Raw genomic sequence first — 17,568 nt, forward strand, 5'->3', positions numbered from 1 at the left:
GACGAGGAAGTACAAGTCCTGGAGGGGTGGGGGCATGAGCAAAGGAACTGTCCTCAGGCAGGTCACTCTACACTTTATACATAAATGATTGTGAAGACCATTGGGGCTTTGATTGCATGTTCCCCAAGAGACTGAGGGGATGGTTCTCTCCTCTGTAATACTGAGCCACACAAGATAGGGAGGCCCAGTAAAACCCTGTGCTGAGGTACCTGGGATATTGCTTCAGTCATCCTGGGCTTGGGCAGCAGGGAATCCATCAATTCCTAATACTCGAACTAGCAATCCTGTGTTTCTGACTGTATCTGTGTGTCCCTGTGGTTTATGTTTCATCAACATTACACACATTAAAACACGTCTTTCTGTGCCATTTGGGTTACCAGTTGGTTGAACTCCCTTTATCTGTTTGATAGGATGCTGAGGATGAGACTGAATGTACTGCTAAACTTTGCCTTTTTCTCAAATTGAATCTTTGGGTTTCATCCAGGTGGTGCTGCGTCCACAGAGCCCCCCGCAGTCAGCTCGACAGCTTGCCCTCCGAATCTTCAGTAAGGTGCGGCCTCCAGTCGGAGGCATCTCTGTGAAAGAACACTTTGAGGTAATGTGTTAGCTAGTCACTGGGGTCACGTGCTAGCCCAGTGCATTCTGCACCATACACACTGAGCCATCATAATCAGTACAGCCCGCCCTCCACTGTGTCCAAGAAGGTATTAGGGCAAATGGCCAAAATAGTCTTAACAGAGAGTCGAAAAGGGGAGAGGGGGGTGTAGGTGTTTAGGGAGGGAATTTCTGGGTTTACAGGCCCAGGTAACTGCCTTAGTCATTAAAATTGGGGGTGTTCAAGAGACCGGAACTCAAGAGTTAACAGAGGATTATGGAGGAGCTAATGGAGATACAGGAACTAAGCCCATGGAGAGATTTGATTACAAACATTAGTATTTTACATTTAGGGCATTGCCAGACTGGGATAAGTCAGAATTTTGATGAGTGTTAAGATATAATTAACATCCAGCAACCTGATGCAGATGGATAGGCTGATGGGATTTGTCATGTTTCCGAATGATTCCTTGCCTTTACTGGGAATGCAAGAGCAGAGAGTATTCCAGAGGTGGAGATTTTTGACTATTAGTTCAGTCCTGATGTTATGCTTCATCACCTCTGGATTCCAGCAGTGTCCTGGCTGTAGTGTTTGTTCTGAACTGTTGGAAGCTCTTCCAGCCAGATTCTCACCTTCAGGCACATCCCTGTCTGCTTGCATTGTATTCCATGGACCCATCACCCTGTATGTGCCCTGTCTCCCAGTGCAGCTCTGAATTTCTTACCATTGTGTTTGAGGGGGAGAGCCACAGTTTTGAAATTCTGGGTAAAAATGTACCAGACTGGGCAATGAGGGCTTTTCACACACTGCTGAAACTCTCTGCACAAAGGCAGCCCTGACCCACAACCTGACATCTCCACCACGGGTTGGGCAAAGAGGCAGGTCCTGAATACATCCTCAGGCCTGAATGGGAATTGAACCCTGTGCTGTTGGCCCCAACCAGCTGTCCAACTGATTGAACTCACAGAAACACCCCCCACCCCCACGTCTGTGTTGCTGTGCCTTTTACACACAGATTGTAACCTGGAGTTGTGGTTAGTGATGGATTCCTTCACGTGGCTGACCAGGAATATCTCCCGCTCTTACTGCCTGTCACTGGCATTTGTTCTAAAGATTGACAAATTGATAACCAGGCTGCTGAGGGAGCCAGTGTAACAATCGTGATTCTGTAAACACTTTAGTTTGGTCATGTTTTAAACACGCCTTCCTTGGTCATTAAATGCGAGAGTGAACCCAGAGTTTCTGCCCCAGAGACAGGGACACTGCTCACTGTGCCTCCATTTTACACACAGAGGAGACAACTGCATTGGATTTAGAGCATAAACAGGCCATTCGGCCCAAGCACTCTTTGCTAGTGTTCACAGTCCACACTTACCTCCTCCTCTTTCATCTCCTTCATCGCAGTCTTTCACAAACCTTTTTATTGCCTTTTCTCTCATTTATTTGACCAGCTTCCGGATGAAACTTTGTTTCAATCACATTCCATGCCAAGGACTACCATATTCTCACCAATTTCCAAACACAGAAAGTTCTCCTTATTCCATTATTTTAATGGAGAAAGTGAGGTCTGTAGATGTTGGAGATCAGAGCTGAAAATGTGTTGCTGGTAAAGCGCAGCAGGTCGGGCAGCATCCAAGGAACAGGAGAATCGACGTTTCGGGCATTCCTGATGAAGGGCTTATGCCTGAAACGTCGATTCTCCTGTTCCTTGGATGCTGCCTGACCTGCTGTGCTTTACCAGCAACACATTTTCAGCTCCATTATTTTAATGTTTTATAACTTCCTTGTATTTATGGGCCTGGTTTTCCATTCTTCCCCAACTGGATTGAATTATTGTCTTCTGGTCTGATTTCAAAATCCTTAATTAGACCACATTCTTTAAACAGAACAAAAACCTTAACCCAATTAATCTTCCCCTGCAGGTAGCTGTAATCTTTTTGCTCTGACAAAATTCTTCTCCAGCATTTTCATAGCCTTTCTTTAATAAAGGAACTTAAACTATGTAGTTATCCAAGTATGATCTGCCTAGCTGCACTACGTTTAACAATACTTTTGTCTTTGCAATTTTGTATCTTTTATAATTAAATCACAGCAGGCAGCATGGTAGCTCAGTGGTTAGCACTGCTGCCTCTCAGCACCAGGGACCTGGGTTCGATTCCAGTCTCAGGTGACTGTGTGGAGTTTGCACATTCTCCCCGTGTCTGCGTGGGTTTCCTCCGGGTGCTCCGGTTTCCTCCCACAGTCCAAAGATGTGCAGGTTTGCGTGGATTGGCCAATGGGAAATGCAGGGTCTGGGTAAGGTAGGGTAGGGTAGGCTGTCTGAGGATTGGTCTGGATTAGATGGGCCAAATGGCCTACTTCCGCACTAAGGTTCTGTGATGCTTTGTTAGGTTTTTAAATTGTTTTACGAACCAATGATGTTATTTTTGCCATATGATCCCTTTGCTCATCTTCACCATTCAACTTTTAACTTCCTGAAGTGTTGGTAATGTTCTGTGCTTCTCACTCAACACCTGACAGTGGCAAAGGTGGGAGGATGTGTGTTAAAGTCAGTCTGGACAGTGGGTCGGAAACATTTGTGGGAGAGATACTGAACAAGGGAAATCTCAGTGAGGGTGCCAGAGGGTTGGCTGTTCAGAGGGGGCGGGGGCAGGGGGGACAGTCAGGGATCAGGGAGAATTTACATAGAACATAGAAGAATACAGCGCAGTACAGGCCCTTTGGCCCTCGATGTTGCACCGATCCAAGCCCACCTAACCTACACTAGCCCACTATCCTCCATATGCCTATCCAATGCCCGCTTAAGTGCCCATAAAGAGGGAGAGTCCACCACTGCTACTGGCAGGGCATTTCATGAACTCACGACTCGCTGAGTAAAGAACCTACCCCTAACATCTGTCCTATACCTACCACCCCTTAATTTAAAGCTATGCCCCCTCGTAATAGCTGACTCCATACGTGGAAAAAGGTTCTCACGGTCAACCCTATCTAAACCCCTAATCATCTTGTACACCTCTATCAAGTCACCCCTAAACCTTCTTTTCTCCAATGAAAACAACGCCAAGTGCCTCAGCCTTTCCTCATACGATCTTCCTACCATACCAGGCAACATCCTGGTAAACCTCCTCTGCACCCGTTCCAGTGCCTCCACATCCTTCCTATAATATGGCGACCAAAACTGCACACAATACTCCAGATGCGGCCGCACCAGAGTCTTATACAACTGCAACATGACCTCAGGACTCCGGAACTCAATTCCTCTACCAATAAAAGCCAGTACGCCATATGCCTTCTTCACCGCACTATTTACCTGGGTGGCAACTTTCAGAGATCTGTGTACATGGACACCGAGATCCCTCTGCTCATCCACACTACCAAGTATCCGACCATTAGCCCAGTACCCCGTCTTTTTGTTACTCTTACAATTTGGGCAACAGTTGGGTGTTGGGGTGCAGTTGTGGGGAGCAGTCTGCTGTTGGGGTGGGTTTGGGAGGACGGAGGATCAAGGAGACACGGTGTTGGGGAATCGTGGCTGCACTGATGGAAATCTTTGACTCCCTGTTACAGGTGAATGTAGTCCCACTCACCATTCAGCTAACGTACCAGTTCTTCAGGAGGATGATGGGTTTTTTCTTTCCTGGGCGAAATGTTGAAGAGGATGAAACAGGAGCTGATGAAGAAGATAAATCCAAACTGGTGACAACAGGTGGGGGCCCAGAGGAAATGCAGAATGTCGCTTGTATGGTGCAGAGGGTGGTAAGGTCAGGCAGAGTCGGTGATCCTATCGGGGCAGTATTTAGTCAGGGGTAGGAGTTTTTGTGTGGGTTGTGTGTTTCAATAAACACTCTCATTTTCTGAGCAGGGATCACAGTTAATGTGAAGTCTCGCCAGCTGATGGTGCCTGAGGAACCTGTTACCCTGGCAACTGGGAAAGGAGTCTCTGCTGGTTTAAACAGGGCTTCTGGAGTGAGGAGATCTTTCAGGAAGCTTCCAGAGGTGAGTCACTGATCAGAATGATCGTCTTTGTCTCAGTTTCTTTAACAATCGCCATGGTGGTCTCCTCCTGCCTTCGCTCCCTCAACAATCTCCACTGTCAGATTCCTGGTACTCCTTTGCTGTTTTCTGAGTCGCCCCCAATTCTTGGGCTTACCACGTTTTCTGACATTCTTATAATCCACTTCCTTTGATCTAATAGATTCTTTAACTCTTTTTATTATCAATGTTATCTGGGCACCAAGCTCTGGGATTACTAAGTTAACCCTCCTTTACTTCTCTCTCCAAGCTTTTGGTCATGACCTAATGTCTGGATATATGGCTCAACTTCAAACTTTACTTAATAATTGCTCCTGTGAGGCATCCTGGAATGATATTCCTGATTCCTGGATTTTCCCAGTCAGCCAGCTCCCTGATCCATGTTGCTGATAGATGGTTTCGGCTGAGGGAAGTCCCTCCTTTGATCCCATACCTCCAACACTGTGACTGCAACTGAAGGAAATGGGGCTGAGCATCAACATTCCCAACTCCTGTCAGAATTACCACCATCGCTGGGTTTACTGCACCTAAAGGACCATAAGAAACAGGAACAGGAAGAGGCCGTTCAGCCCCTCGAGCTTGCTCTGCTATTCAACAGGACTATGGGTGATCCGAGATTCCTCACAGCCACTCGCCTGAATTTTCGCTGGTACCCTTGTTTCCCCGACTGATCACGAATCTCTCTGTCTCTCTCGGCCTTAAATATCCACACGGACTATGCCCTCACAGCCTCTGTGGCAGGGAGTTCCAAAGACACTCAACCCTCTGACAGAAAAAATTCCTCATCTCAGTCAGAAATTGGAGCCCCTTTATTCTGAGACTAAACCCTCTGGTCCTAGTCTCTCCCATAAGGAGTGACATTTTCTCAGCATTAACCCTGTCAAGCCCCTTAAGCATCCTGAATGTTATAATGAGATCACCTCTGATTCTTTGAAAATTCTCAGTTTTACACCCAGAAATGGCTTGTGTGAATCTGGTGGTGTGGAGTTGAAGATATTTGCACTCTCCTCTCACACATCTGGGTATTCCACATTGAAGGGCATTGTGTGTCAGGGTCCACTATTAGTCTTGGCTGGAGAGGGAGCCAATCACTACATAATGATCTGTAATAGGAACCTTTATTAATTTAGCCTCCAAGTATAATCAAGAACAGGATTTTATGATCAGACACAGTATGAGTTTACTCTTGTTTCTACCCCACAGCATCCAGTGGACGACATTGATAAGATGAAGGAGAGAGCCGCAATGAATAATTCCTTCATTTACGTTAAGATTCCACAGGTCCCTCTCTGTGTCAGCTACAAGGTCAGACAACTGTCAATAAGTGCATGCGTATTGAACTCCACGCTGTACCTGCCCTGGGGTGTTTGAAGTGGACAGTGTTGAGGGACACTTACTTTCTGTTTCAACGTTTTGCTCTGTCTCAGCCCACGTTGTACCTGACCTAAGAGTATTTGATGGGGACAATGATGAGGACCTCCAACATCTGCAATCCTCACTTTTTCCAGTGTTGAGGAAGATTTTAAAGAGAAGAGAGAACTTTACTCTGTATCTGACCCACACTTTACCTGTCCTAAGAGTGTTTGACAGGGATAGTGTAGAGAACTATTTACTTTCAGATTAAGAGAGCAAAAAAGAGTTTTACTTTCAGATTAATTTCAGTTCAGAAGAGTAAAGTTTTACTTTGTTTAAAATAGAGGGAGGTTCACTTTCAGTTTAAAAGAGTAGAGAGATGTTCATTCTGTGCTGTCCCTATCCTAAGAGGATTTGATGGGGACAGTGTAGAGGGAGCGTTACTCTGTATCTAACCCTGTGCTGTCCCTGTCCTGGGAGTGTTTGATGGGAACAGTGTAGAGGGAGCTTTACTCTATATTTAACCCTGTGCTGTCCCTGTCCTGGGAGTGTTTGATGGGAACAGTGTAGAGGAAGCTTTACTCTATATTTAACCCTGTGCTGTCCCTGTCCTGGGAGTGTTTGATGGGGACAGTGTAAAGGAGCTTCTACTTTCATTTTAAGAGTAGAGAGAGCTTTATTTTCAGTTTACTTTCAGATTAAAAGAGCAAAGGTTACTTCACTTGCCATTTTCTTCTAATTTAAAACAGTAGAGAAAGCTTTACTCTATATCTAACCCTGTGGTGTCTCTGTCCTGGGAGTGTTTGATAGGGACAAGTGTGAGGAAGAGTGTGGTGCTGGAAAAGCACAGCTGGCCAGGCAGCATCCAAGGAGCAGGAGAGTCGATGTTTCGAGCATAAGCTCTTCATCAGGAATGTGACATTCTACTCTGACCTCCAACATCTGCAATCCTCACTTTTTCCAGTGTTGAGGAAGATTTTAAAGAGAAGAGAGAACTTTACTCTGTATCTGACCCACACTTTACCTGTCCTAAGAGTGTTTGACAGGGATAGTGTAGAGAACTATTTACTTTCAGATTAAGAGAGCAAAAAAGAGTTTTACTTTCAGATTAAAAGTCTCAATGGAACATACCTTTCCATTTACTTTGAATTTAAAAGATTTGAGCTTTAATCTATATCTATCCTATGCTTCTACTGTCCTGGGTGTGTTTAGTGGGGACAGTGTAAAGGGAGCTTTACTGTGTATCTAACACTCTACTAAACCTGACCTGGAAATGGTTGATGGGAATAAAGTACCTTAAATATCCAGCGCGAGAGGCCTTTCTGTAATTCTGCCTCTACGTGGCCTTTAGATGTGATGGTGGAAAGGTCCTGACTTTGTCTGTTTCAGGGTGAGAAGAATATTGAGGATTGGAAGGATTTCAACCTGGTCCTGCCCTGCCTGGAATACCACAACAACACGTGGACGTGGCTGGACTTCGCTATGGCTGTCAAGAGGGACAGCCGTAAGGCTCTGCTTGCTCAGGTTTGTCTTCCTCAGCCTCCCATGTCTCTGCTGGGTTGTGTCTTTCCCGTTCAAAGAATTCAGCTGAGAGAAAATATTCATCCAACCCTGAAGCCCCATTCTTATTCTGAGACATTTCTCTATTAGCCACTTCAACCGTATTCCATTGTCATGGAAAGTCACTGAATAGTAAGTCTGGTTTTATTCAGTCTCCCCTCATGTTTACTTGTCCACGAGACCCTGTCAGAATAGGCAGATCAACTCACAATGAGCTCTCATCCCAGTGATCCTGCACCCTGCTGCTCTTGTGTGAGCTATACTGATGTGGACTGCATTCAGTATTGAGTTCGCACTGAATTTGTGACAATGAGGAATAGGTTTAAGTCCCATTAGTTCATCTAGTCTGTGCGTAACAGCTGGGAGATCTTATACAGCATGACCGAGACTGACCTTGTAATCTCCTTGGAGATGAGGACAGTGAAGGTAAAAATTCTGCTGCAGCAACTGAAACTAGCCCAAATCTCTGAGTTACACTGCAGCGTTCCCACCTTTTGTACAAAATTGTTTTAATTTTGGTCAGTTCCCACTTAAAGGGATTCAGAGAGTGGCTTCTTCTGCACTTGCCCCCAGCCTGTTCCAGCGAGGCCACATTCTCTGGAAGAGCAGCCTCCTGGTGACTGCGGTATCAATTAGCAGAGCAGGCTCAAGGGGCTGCTCCTGATTATGTTCTCTGTCTAACCCAGTCCTGCCATTAAGTTAATTGTGACCTGTCGTCCCTCTTGAACCTGTCCAGTTGCATCTTACATCATTATTCTGTATTAATAGTTGCCATTGTCCCAGAGGACCATGGAGCTGCTCTCTCATTAGAGAGAGGTGACTGCTCAAAGTTGAACCTGAGGGTCACCAAACCACAGGCAAGGTCAAGCAAAGCAGGAATTGAACCCACACTATTGGCATAATCATGCATTGCATACCAGCCGTCCAGCCTACTGTGCTAACCAGCTCAGTCTTGGTACTTTACCGGAGCAATTAAACCTCGTTCTAAATTACCTCATCCAGAGCTAAGATCTTAGATTTCCTACAGTGTGGAAACAGGCCATTTGGCCCATCGAGTCCAAACAGCATCCTACCCAGACCCACCAGGAGAGAATATGGAACTTCCTACCACAGGGAACATTTGAGGCAAATAATATACCTATAAGAAGGAAGGTTGATAAACAATTGAGGGAAAAAGGAATGATGGCATGAAGTGAACTGGGATCAGGAGGATAAAATCACAAGAGAATAAATGTTGGCATCATTCTGAAGAGAAGTCTTATTTAAACCAGAATCTTGACACTTCAACAGATACAGCCAGAACTGCTGAGCATTCACTGTCTTTATTGCAGATTTCAAACAGCTGCAGTATTTTGCTTTTGTTACGCCATCACAGCTCATTCAGGGTGAGCAGCCAGGTTGTGTGCCTCAAATAATTAACAACTCTCTGTACCTGTCTAGGTAGTGTAGGAGTTTGAAACAGAGAGTTTATTGGTCTTGAATAAAAACTGTTATAGAAACACCAAGTTTTCTCTCCTCTTTATGCTACTCTACCTTTCACAGGTAATAAAGGAGAAACTCCGTTTGAAACCAACCTCAGGATTGGAGGCAAGGGGAAGGAGCACGGAGCTTAAAGCAGATGGTAATATCCAGCAACAGGAGAAGGATGAGAAGGCGCGTCTGCTGATTGGGTCAAAGCTAATCTCTGGCGATAAAGCCTCAGGCAAGAAGTCACTGTTTGGGAAACGCAAGTGATGCCAGAGATTGATGGATCAATTCTCTCACTCTTTGCCTCCTTAGAGACAACACGGTGGGCTTCAAGAGGAATATAGTGCTGGGCATTACACAGCCACTTGCTCCTCTCCACCAGACTCAAATATAACCCTGGGCACTTTCAGCTGCTGTAAAATTGTGTAAAAAAAAAAAGTTATTAAAAGCTTTTAATAAACTGTGATGTAATTAATATTCACACTAAAAAGCTGCACTGTTTTGTAGTAACTGTAAAATTTGTAATTTACTGTTTTCTTTGTCTTTCAGCTGTAATCGTGATATTTTAAAAATTGAGCAAATTATTTTCCTTTCCACTTTACCAAAAATGAAAGTTCTGGAAACTTTAGCCAAATGACTATGAACTGTCCAACAGTAGCCCAGGAAGCAATGAATCAGTTAACACAATTGACTGGTCTCTATCTTCATTGGATCCAGTTTATGGGCGAGTACCTGATTTGTGTTGGTGCTTTCTGCTGAGGCCTGTTGATGCATGATCACTGGGTGATTCAAGTTTGTATCTGTCCCTGTTTATGAACAGTCTCCCCTGTTACTAGGGACATAGGCTGGGAGCCTTGTGATGTTACCTGGAACACAGCCCCTTCAAATTCCCACTCCAGTTATGAGAGGGAATGAACTGAGCTCCAGATAACATCCTCACTATAAGGATTGTTTTGTTTTGAGAATGTAGATACCCACAGGAACAATACGAAGAAAGCAGCCACTCAGCGAGAAAAACTACAGAATCAGTTTCTGCTAATTCAATATTTTATCATTTAACCCTTGAAGGATTTTGTAGGAAATTTGCAGGGAGAATTGAGCTTCTTTGATACTGGGAGGCAGCTTTCTTTTGGTGATATTTCGTGGTTATGGGAAATTTGCTTCACCTGCCTCTTTACACTTTTCTTTGCCCATGTTTGCAGGGGAGTGGCTATTGGAGGAGGGTTTGTGGGTCTGTACACAATACCCCATTCTCCCATCCCACCTTTTAACTTAAAGTCACCATCGTGGTGCTTTTGGGAAGTGTTTAGTTCCCTAACCATACCCATACCCTAAAGTACAAACTTACATGGTAAGCACCACCCCCAGTTTTTTTTTTAAGGTTTCAGCTCTGAGCACAGTTGCACGAGCCATGTACTCAGGATGGGCCAGTGGAATCCTCACATTGTTGTTATAATCAATGCATTGCTTTTTTATAAAAAAAAAAGAATTATTGATTGTTTTTAAGCAGGTGCTGCTCTGGGTCACAAGTTCCACTGTAACAAGTTCATGAACGTAAAAATGCAAAAGGCTAGGAATAAAGTTGTTTTGTAACAATTGATTGTGCATGTTTCTCATTCAGTTAGAGGGCAACCTCAGGACACCTCAAAGTGCTTTTAAAAGTGTCTGCAGTGTTTTAACTAGGGCAGGTTACCGTGCACAACAGTAACTTGGTGTTACTGTCCAGCTGAAAGGACAAAGTGGGGCTTTTCAATACTGATCTATGACAAGGCAAAAAGCTCTGAGCTCTGCAATTCCTTACAGCACAGGACGCCATTGAGTCCATACCATCTCTTCAAAGAGCAATCCAGTCAGGCACCCTTCATCCCGAGATGCTTTTGATTCTGTGACCAAGACAAATTGCAGGCATTGCTTCTCATGACCCTAAAAACTTACATTAAGCAAGAGATCAAGGCTGGGAGGTGCAAACTGGTGAGTACACATGGCTGTTTCTGTCTGAAATAAACAGGGCAGTTGAACATCTGTCTCCTAGTTGCATCATCGTGTTTTCAATGGCAGTATCTATAATAGGAGCATGCAGCTGGCGTCACAAATACTTTCCTCTGAATAATCAATGAAGTCTACAGATAGGTACTTCACTGAGGAACATTCACAGAATCCCCACAGTGTGGAAACAGACCCTTTGCACCAACAGGTCCACACCGACCCTCTGAAGCGTAACCCACCCAGCCCCATTCCCCTACCCTATTACTCCATATTTCCCCAGATGAATGCATCTAAACTACACATTCCTGAACACGATGGGCAATTTAGCATAGCCAATTCACCTAATCTGCACATCTTTGGATTGTGGGAGGAAACTGGAGCACTCAGAGGAAACTCACACAGACGTGGAGAATGTGCAAACTCTACACATGGTGGCTCAAGGCAGGAATCTAACCTGGGTGGCAGCAGTGCTAACCACTGAGCCACTCTTCATTTTTCAGCACACCTTATTTTAAAGACTCTGCTGCACTGAGAACATCTCAACAATATAACACCACCCCTCCCCCCCCAATTTTCACAGCTCAAACAAGCCTTAACTATGAACTCAGACGGAACTGACATGTGAACAGCCAGGTTGAGTTTATTGTTGTAAAATACAGGCAGGCAGCCTGGAAACATGAATTAAAACAAGGTTATTTGCTACTTTTCTGAAACATTCACTGGTTCCCACAAAAATGGGCAAATGTCTCTTGTTAAAAACATATCAATTACCATCAGTAGTGACAAAATTATTTAATTGTAAATCCCTGATTCTCAGATTTTGAACTTGTTACAGCCTATGTCACAGTGAAACTGATTCCAGCTTTCCCTGCTGTGTTCCAGGATCTCATTTTAAACCTGTCTGCACTCAAAGATACTTCAGCAGCTTCCCAGTCTTCCATTTTCCCCAAATAGAGATGTGAACCATAGAATAAACTTGGTAATGATATAGAAACTGCCAAGCCTCGAAGACTTTGGCAGTCATGCTCCAACCAATCCCTTCTCTGCACAAAGAGCCATCCCTGTGGGACTCGTTCAGCTTCTGTCGAGAATACCCCCTGAGAATTCCATGACCCAGCACTGAGGGAGGGAGGATGGCCTGCTAACAAATAAACAATACAGTGAAGACAGAATTCCAAAAGGCACTGCATGCCAGGTGAATACGGACTGTCCTGTCACAGAGTACAGGAGGCTGGAGCCGGATGTTGGGGCATGGTGCAAGAGGCAATGATCACAAAGCTCCTGATCCCCTGTCAGTGGAGCCTCCACAGGGGAGGGAAGGTCAGTGCCAATGATCAAGGGGATTACTCACTGCATGCAGTTAGGGAAGTGAGGGGGGGCTGGGGGTGGCTCTCTGTCACAACACATACTAAGTAGTTAAGTCGAGGCAGGTAATGAAGGGGGAGGTTGGAATCCCAGGGAAAATCATCTCCCCCTTTTCAACAAATACTCTTCATAATATGGTAGAAGAATTTAAAATCTGTGGCCTCTGCCCAGGAGTATCCATCAACAAGAAGTAACCAGTTCCACAACTCCCCTCACTGACCCATAAAAAGGTTGAGGAACATCCTGGCTGACAAAACTCTTCAGCTGCTTTACTGCATTTGGAACGGGAGACTGAAACATTCCCACAGCCTCAGTGATCAACCCAACCACACAAAACTTAAAGACAACAGAGCCTAAAGCACAATCTGACCTCACAACTGGGAACAGAATCTGTGCAGTTTATGATGATGACAGGTTTAATTTGTAAGATTCAACAAGTGGATGGAGGTGAGGGTGGAAGTGTTTGTGCTGCTCCAATTGTCTGATGGGAGCAGGAGGCAATTTCCTGCTTCAATAAACGTGCACCATGCCATACAGGAAGGTCCAGAACAGGATGTAGGTGAAGAGGCCACCGACAAGGCCTCCAGTGAAGAGAGGGCGGCGAGACTTGAAATACTTGCTCCAGCGACGTCCAGCTTTTACAATGAGCAGCACGGAGAGGAGGAAAGAGGCAACAAAGTAGAAGATGAAACCTGTCAGTGCCGTCAACCCCAGGATCCCAGCAGTGGCACCCGACAGTGCAGACACAGACGTGCGGCAATAGTCCAGGATGGCAGCGTTTCCTCGCACTGCTAATTCGCTGATAAACTGTGGACCTTCTCGTTTAAAACCCACAGCAGCCATGACAAGCTCAGTAATTCTACTGGGAGGAAAAGCAAATTAATGTTGAGTGAATGAAGGGTGGGGGTGTAATAATAGGAAACAAGAACAACTTGTGGAGATATAGCATCCTGAATATAGTGAAACATTCTCAAGGTGCTTTCCAGGAGAATTAATCAAACAAACAGTTTGACAGCTACCATAGGAGATGTCAGGTAGGACAGTAGACCAAAACATTGTTGGAAAGATGGAGGGTTGTAAGGAGCATCTTAGAAATAGGTCGATCAAATTGGATGGCAAGGATATGTTTGGCTCAGTTTCAAACAGAGGCTGGGAAGATTAGAAATTCCAAAGCTTCACAATCCTACAAGAGAAGATATTTCTCCTCATCTCAGTCCCAAATGGTCAGCCACTTATCCTGAGATTGTGCCATGTTTTAGATTTCCCCAGCCAGGGGTATCTGCTTCTGAACATCCACAAAGTCAAGCACAACCAGAATCTCATGTTTCAGCTTGATTTCTTCTAAACTCCTTGTGGGGCCCATTCTACCAAATCTCTCCGTGTAGAATAATTCCCTTTTCCCAGGAGGAAATCAAGTGAACCTTGTTTGCATCAGGTAAACATATTCTCTCTTAGGTACAGAGGCAAACTGTGTACATTACTCCAGGAACAATCTCACCAAAGGTCCACACAATTGCAGCAAGATAGTGTTACTTATAGAGTCATAGAGCTGTCTAGCACGTAAAGAAACCCTTCAGTCCAACTCGACAATGCCGACCAGATATTCTAAAATAATCTAATCCCATTTGCTAGCATTTGGCCCATATCCCTCTAAACCTTTCCTATTCATTTACCCATCCAGATGTATTTTAAATGTTATTGTACCTGCCTTCACCACGTCCTCTGGCAACTCATTCCATACAGACACCATCCTCAGCTTGAAAGAGTTGCCCTTTTGAAATGTTTCCCTTCTCAGCTTAAACCTATGCCCTCTATTTTGGACTTCCTACCCTGGGGAAACAATGTTGGCTATATACGCTACCCATGACCTTCATGATTTTATAAACATCTAGAAGATCACCCCTCAGCCTCCAAATTTCTTGTATTCCAATGTCATTGCAATTAAAAAATCATGTCGTTTTCCTGCCGAAATGCTTGCTCTACTTGCATGTTAATTCTCCACCTTTCTCCTTCAATGAAATCAATTCATCATCATTTACCAGTTTTTAGATTAGATTCCTTACAGTATGGAAACAGGCCCTCAGGCCCAACAAGTCCACACCGACTCCTCCGAACCCACGCAGATCCATTTCACAACCCATATTTACCCCTGACTAACGTACCTAACACTATGGGCAATTTAGCATGGCCAATTCTCCTCACCCGCACAACTTTGGACCATGGGAGGAAATCGGAGCACCCGGAGGAAACTCATGCAGACACTGGGAGAACGTGCAAACTCCACACAGAGGCAGGAATCGAACCCGGACCCCTGGCGGATGAGGCACCAGTGCTAACCACTGAACCACCATGCCACACCAGTTTTGTTTAAAAGAAAACCCAGTGTGGAAACAGACCATTTAGCCCAATGCGAGGTGCTGCATTTTGGGAACGCAAATCTTAGCAGGACTTATACACTGAATGGTAAGGTCCTAGGGAGTGTTGCTGAACAAAGAGACCTTGGAGTGCAGGTTCATAGCTCCTTGAAAGTGGAGTCGCAGGTAGATAGGATAGTGAAGAAGGCGTTTGGTATGCTTTCCTTTATTGGTCAGAGTATTGAGTATAGGAGTTGGGAGGTCATGTTGCGGCTGTACAGGACACTGGTTAGGCCACTATTGGAATATTGCGTGCGATTCTGATCTCCTTCCTATCGGAAAGATGTTGTGAAACTTGAAAGGGTTCAGAAAAAGATTTACAAGGATGTTGCCAGGGTTGGAGGATCTGAGCTACAGGGAGAGGCTGACAGGCTGGGGCTGTTTTCCCTGGAGTGTCGGAGGCTGAGGGGCGACCTTGTAGAGGTTTACAGAATTATGAGGGGCATGGATAGGATAAATAGACAAAGTTTTTTCCCTGGGGTTGGGGAGTCCAGAACTAGAGGGCATAGGTTTAAGGTGAGAGGGGAAAGATATAAAAGAGACCTAAAGGGCAACTTTTTCATGCAGAGGGTGGGTACGTGTATGGAATGAGCTGCCAGAGGATGTGGAGGAGGCTGGGATATGGAATGGCTGCTGGCAGGTGGGACTAGATTGGGTTGGGATATCTGGTTGGTATGGACAGGTTGGACCAAAGAGTTTGTTTCTATGTTGTACATCTCTAGGACTATAAGTCCACACCAACCCACCGAACAGTATCCCACCCAGACCCATCACTCTCAACGTGCCTAACCCTCAACACTATGGGCAATTTAGCATGGTCAATCCACCTAACTTGGACTGTTGGAGGAAACCAGAGCACCCAGTGGAAATCCACACAGACACAGGGAGAATGTATAAACTGCACACAGTCACCCAAGGATGGAACTGAACCTGGATCCCTGGTGTTGTAAGCCACCATTTCACCCCGAAATAAATAACATTTCGATTGTCTTTCTAACAAAGTGAATAACCTTACATTAACGTCAGTTACATACAAAGTAAAGTTCCCTCTACTCTATTAAACTTACTGCCTCCTCCAGCCTGTCTCCATCAAACATCCAAAGATGTGCAGGTTAGGCCCTGAGTGTTCAGGAATGTGTAGGTTAAGTGCATTAGTCAGAGGTAAATGTAGAGTTATAGGGCCGGGTAATGGGTCTGGGTGGGTTAGTCTTTGGAGGGTCGGTATGAACTTGTTGGGCCGAATGGCCTGTTTCCACATTGTAGGGATTCTATGATCCCAGGACAAGTACAGCATGGAGTTAGACTGAGCAAAGTTCTCTCTCTCTCTCTGTACGCTGTCTCCATCACTCCCAGCAGATACAATACCTGTTTTATACATAGTACAGAGCTGTGTTCAGTGACATTTATACTGTGTAGGTGGGGGGAGGGGCTCCTTGTGGGACAATGCGATGCTCCCCCATGGGGGCTGCCCTCTGCTGGTCACCGCGGGGACAGCGGGGGGAGGGGCTCCTTGTGGGACAATGCGATGCTCGCCCATGGGGGCTGCCCTCTGCTGGTCACCGCGGGGACAGCGGGGGGAGGGGCTCCTTGTGGGACAATGCGATGCTCGCCCTTGGGGGAGCCCTCTGCTGGTCACCGCGGGGACGGCACACCTGCCCGGGGTCCTTCCGCCACCCAGCTGTCCAACCCGGTGCCAAACCGGGAGTGGCGGCGCGCCTCAAACGCGCATCCTTCTCTTCCGGCGCCGCGACTATTCAGCCTAGTGCGTGTTACCGAGCCTCCGTGTCGGCGACAGGCAGCTAATCACTCACCGGCGCGGTACGCAGCTCTCTCACACGGTAAGCAGCTTCCTGTCAACCTGCCGCCATTACACAGGAAGCCCCGCCCCCCGACCGTCACCTTTCACCTCTCACCCGCCCTTCCAGAAATAAAACCGACATTTCTCAGGATTAAAGTAAATTCTGACATGGGTCAATCCAAACTTATTTTGGCTCTTCGATAATTTTAATTTAAACAAGCGAGATGTTGTCCGCCAGGGCCCGTCCCCAGGTTCATAGCCCCGCCTCCCAATGTAAGCCCCGCCTCCCAATGTAGGCCCCGCCCAGTCGATGACGACACAACAGACGCGACCTCGCCCATTTAATAACCACACCCCCTCACGAAGTGACGTTCCGTTTATGACTACCCCCCGTAGATAGCCCCGCCCATTTACGTGTCCGGCCAATCCACTGTGACCCCGCTTCCTTCACGTCCCCATCCCACTCCATCCAGCTCCGCTTTCCACCGTCCCGACCCATCACGTGGACGTCCCGACCCATCACGTGGACGTCCCTCTGCGTAACCCCGCCCCATCGCTCCACCCCCGTGCCCTCCACTATACAGCCACGCCCACTCCCCACGTCAGCCCGCCCCCCCTTTCACCAGCCTCGCCCTCTATATTAGCCCCACCCCTACGCCCGGCGCGCACCTTCACCATCCCCACACGAGCCCCGCCCCTATGCCCGCCCCCACACGAGCCCCGCCCCCAAACAGTAGCCCCGCCTCTCCCACGCTGCTGTTCCCCTGACCCAGGGCTGGATGACACAAACAAGGATTGCTGAAAAATCTCAGCATCTGCGGAGAGAAATCAGAGCTAACGTTTCGGGTCCGGTGACCCTTCCTCAGAACTGATGGTAGCTCAGAAAATGATGTTTTTTTACTTGGAGGCTGGGGTGTGGTGTACACTTTAAACAAGAGGTTTAAATAAAGCCCAGAGAGAGCAGCTGGACAAAGATATGGATAACGGTTAGTCTAAGT

General features: G+C 46.2%; 2 protein-coding genes across 3 annotated transcripts; one reads left to right on the forward strand and one right to left on the reverse strand.

Annotated features, from left to right (window-relative positions):
* Nucleotides 1–457: 457 nt before the first annotated feature.
* LOC122563872 (protein KIAA0100-like) lies at nucleotides 458–10,603 on the forward strand. The gene is made up of 6 exons (XM_043718075.1): nucleotides 458–595; nucleotides 4,163–4,301; nucleotides 4,458–4,591; nucleotides 5,831–5,932; nucleotides 7,370–7,504; nucleotides 9,083–10,603. Exons 2-6 carry the CDS (start codon nucleotides 4,214–4,216, stop codon nucleotides 9,272–9,274), a joined length of 651 nt encoding a protein of 216 aa, XP_043574010.1. The 5' UTR covers nucleotides 458–595; nucleotides 4,163–4,213; the 3' UTR covers nucleotides 9,275–10,603.
* A 1,012-nt stretch (nucleotides 10,604–11,615) lies between these two features.
* Nucleotides 11,616–16,688, reverse strand: emc6 (ER membrane protein complex subunit 6). 2 transcript variants are annotated; one of them, XM_043718077.1, is made up of 2 exons: nucleotides 16,584–16,688; nucleotides 11,616–13,220 (listed from the first exon to the last, which is right to left on the reverse strand). In XM_043718077.1, the coding sequence occupies exon 2, from the start codon at nucleotides 13,199–13,201 to the stop codon at nucleotides 12,869–12,871; it is 333 nt and encodes a 110-aa protein (XP_043574012.1). In that variant the 5' UTR covers nucleotides 13,202–13,220; nucleotides 16,584–16,688; the 3' UTR covers nucleotides 11,616–12,868. The 2 variants fall into 2 exon arrangements, with proteins under 2 accessions (XP_043574012.1, XP_043574011.1); XM_043718076.1 differs by having other exon boundaries at nucleotides 11,616–13,217; nucleotides 16,584–16,685.
* Between the last annotated feature and the right edge of the window lie 880 nt (nucleotides 16,689–17,568).

This window comes from Chiloscyllium plagiosum, chromosome 28 (genome assembly GCF_004010195.1).
Source record: "Chiloscyllium plagiosum isolate BGI_BamShark_2017 chromosome 28, ASM401019v2, whole genome shotgun sequence".
NCBI lineage: Eukaryota > Metazoa > Chordata > Chondrichthyes > Orectolobiformes > Hemiscylliidae > Chiloscyllium > Chiloscyllium plagiosum.

What these genes read in the sequence shown, in the direction of transcription:
- LOC122563872 (XM_043718075.1), top strand. Translation starts at nt 4,214, where the DNA reads ATGATGGGTTTTTTCTTTCCTGGGCGAAATGTTGAAGAGGATGAAACA. An exon ending in CTCTCTGTGTCAGCTACAAG is followed by an intron (nt 5,933 to 7,369) that starts GTCAGACAACTG and finishes TGTCTGTTTCAG; the next exon opens with GGTGAGAAGAATATTGAGGA. An exon ending in GTAAGGCTCTGCTTGCTCAG is followed by an intron (nt 7,505 to 9,082) that starts GTTTGTCTTCCT and finishes TACCTTTCACAG; the next exon opens with GTAATAAAGGAGAAACTCCG.
- emc6 (XM_043718077.1), bottom strand. Translation starts at nt 13,201, where the DNA reads ATGGCTGCTGTGGGTTTTAAACGAGAAGGTCCACAGTTTATCAGCGAA.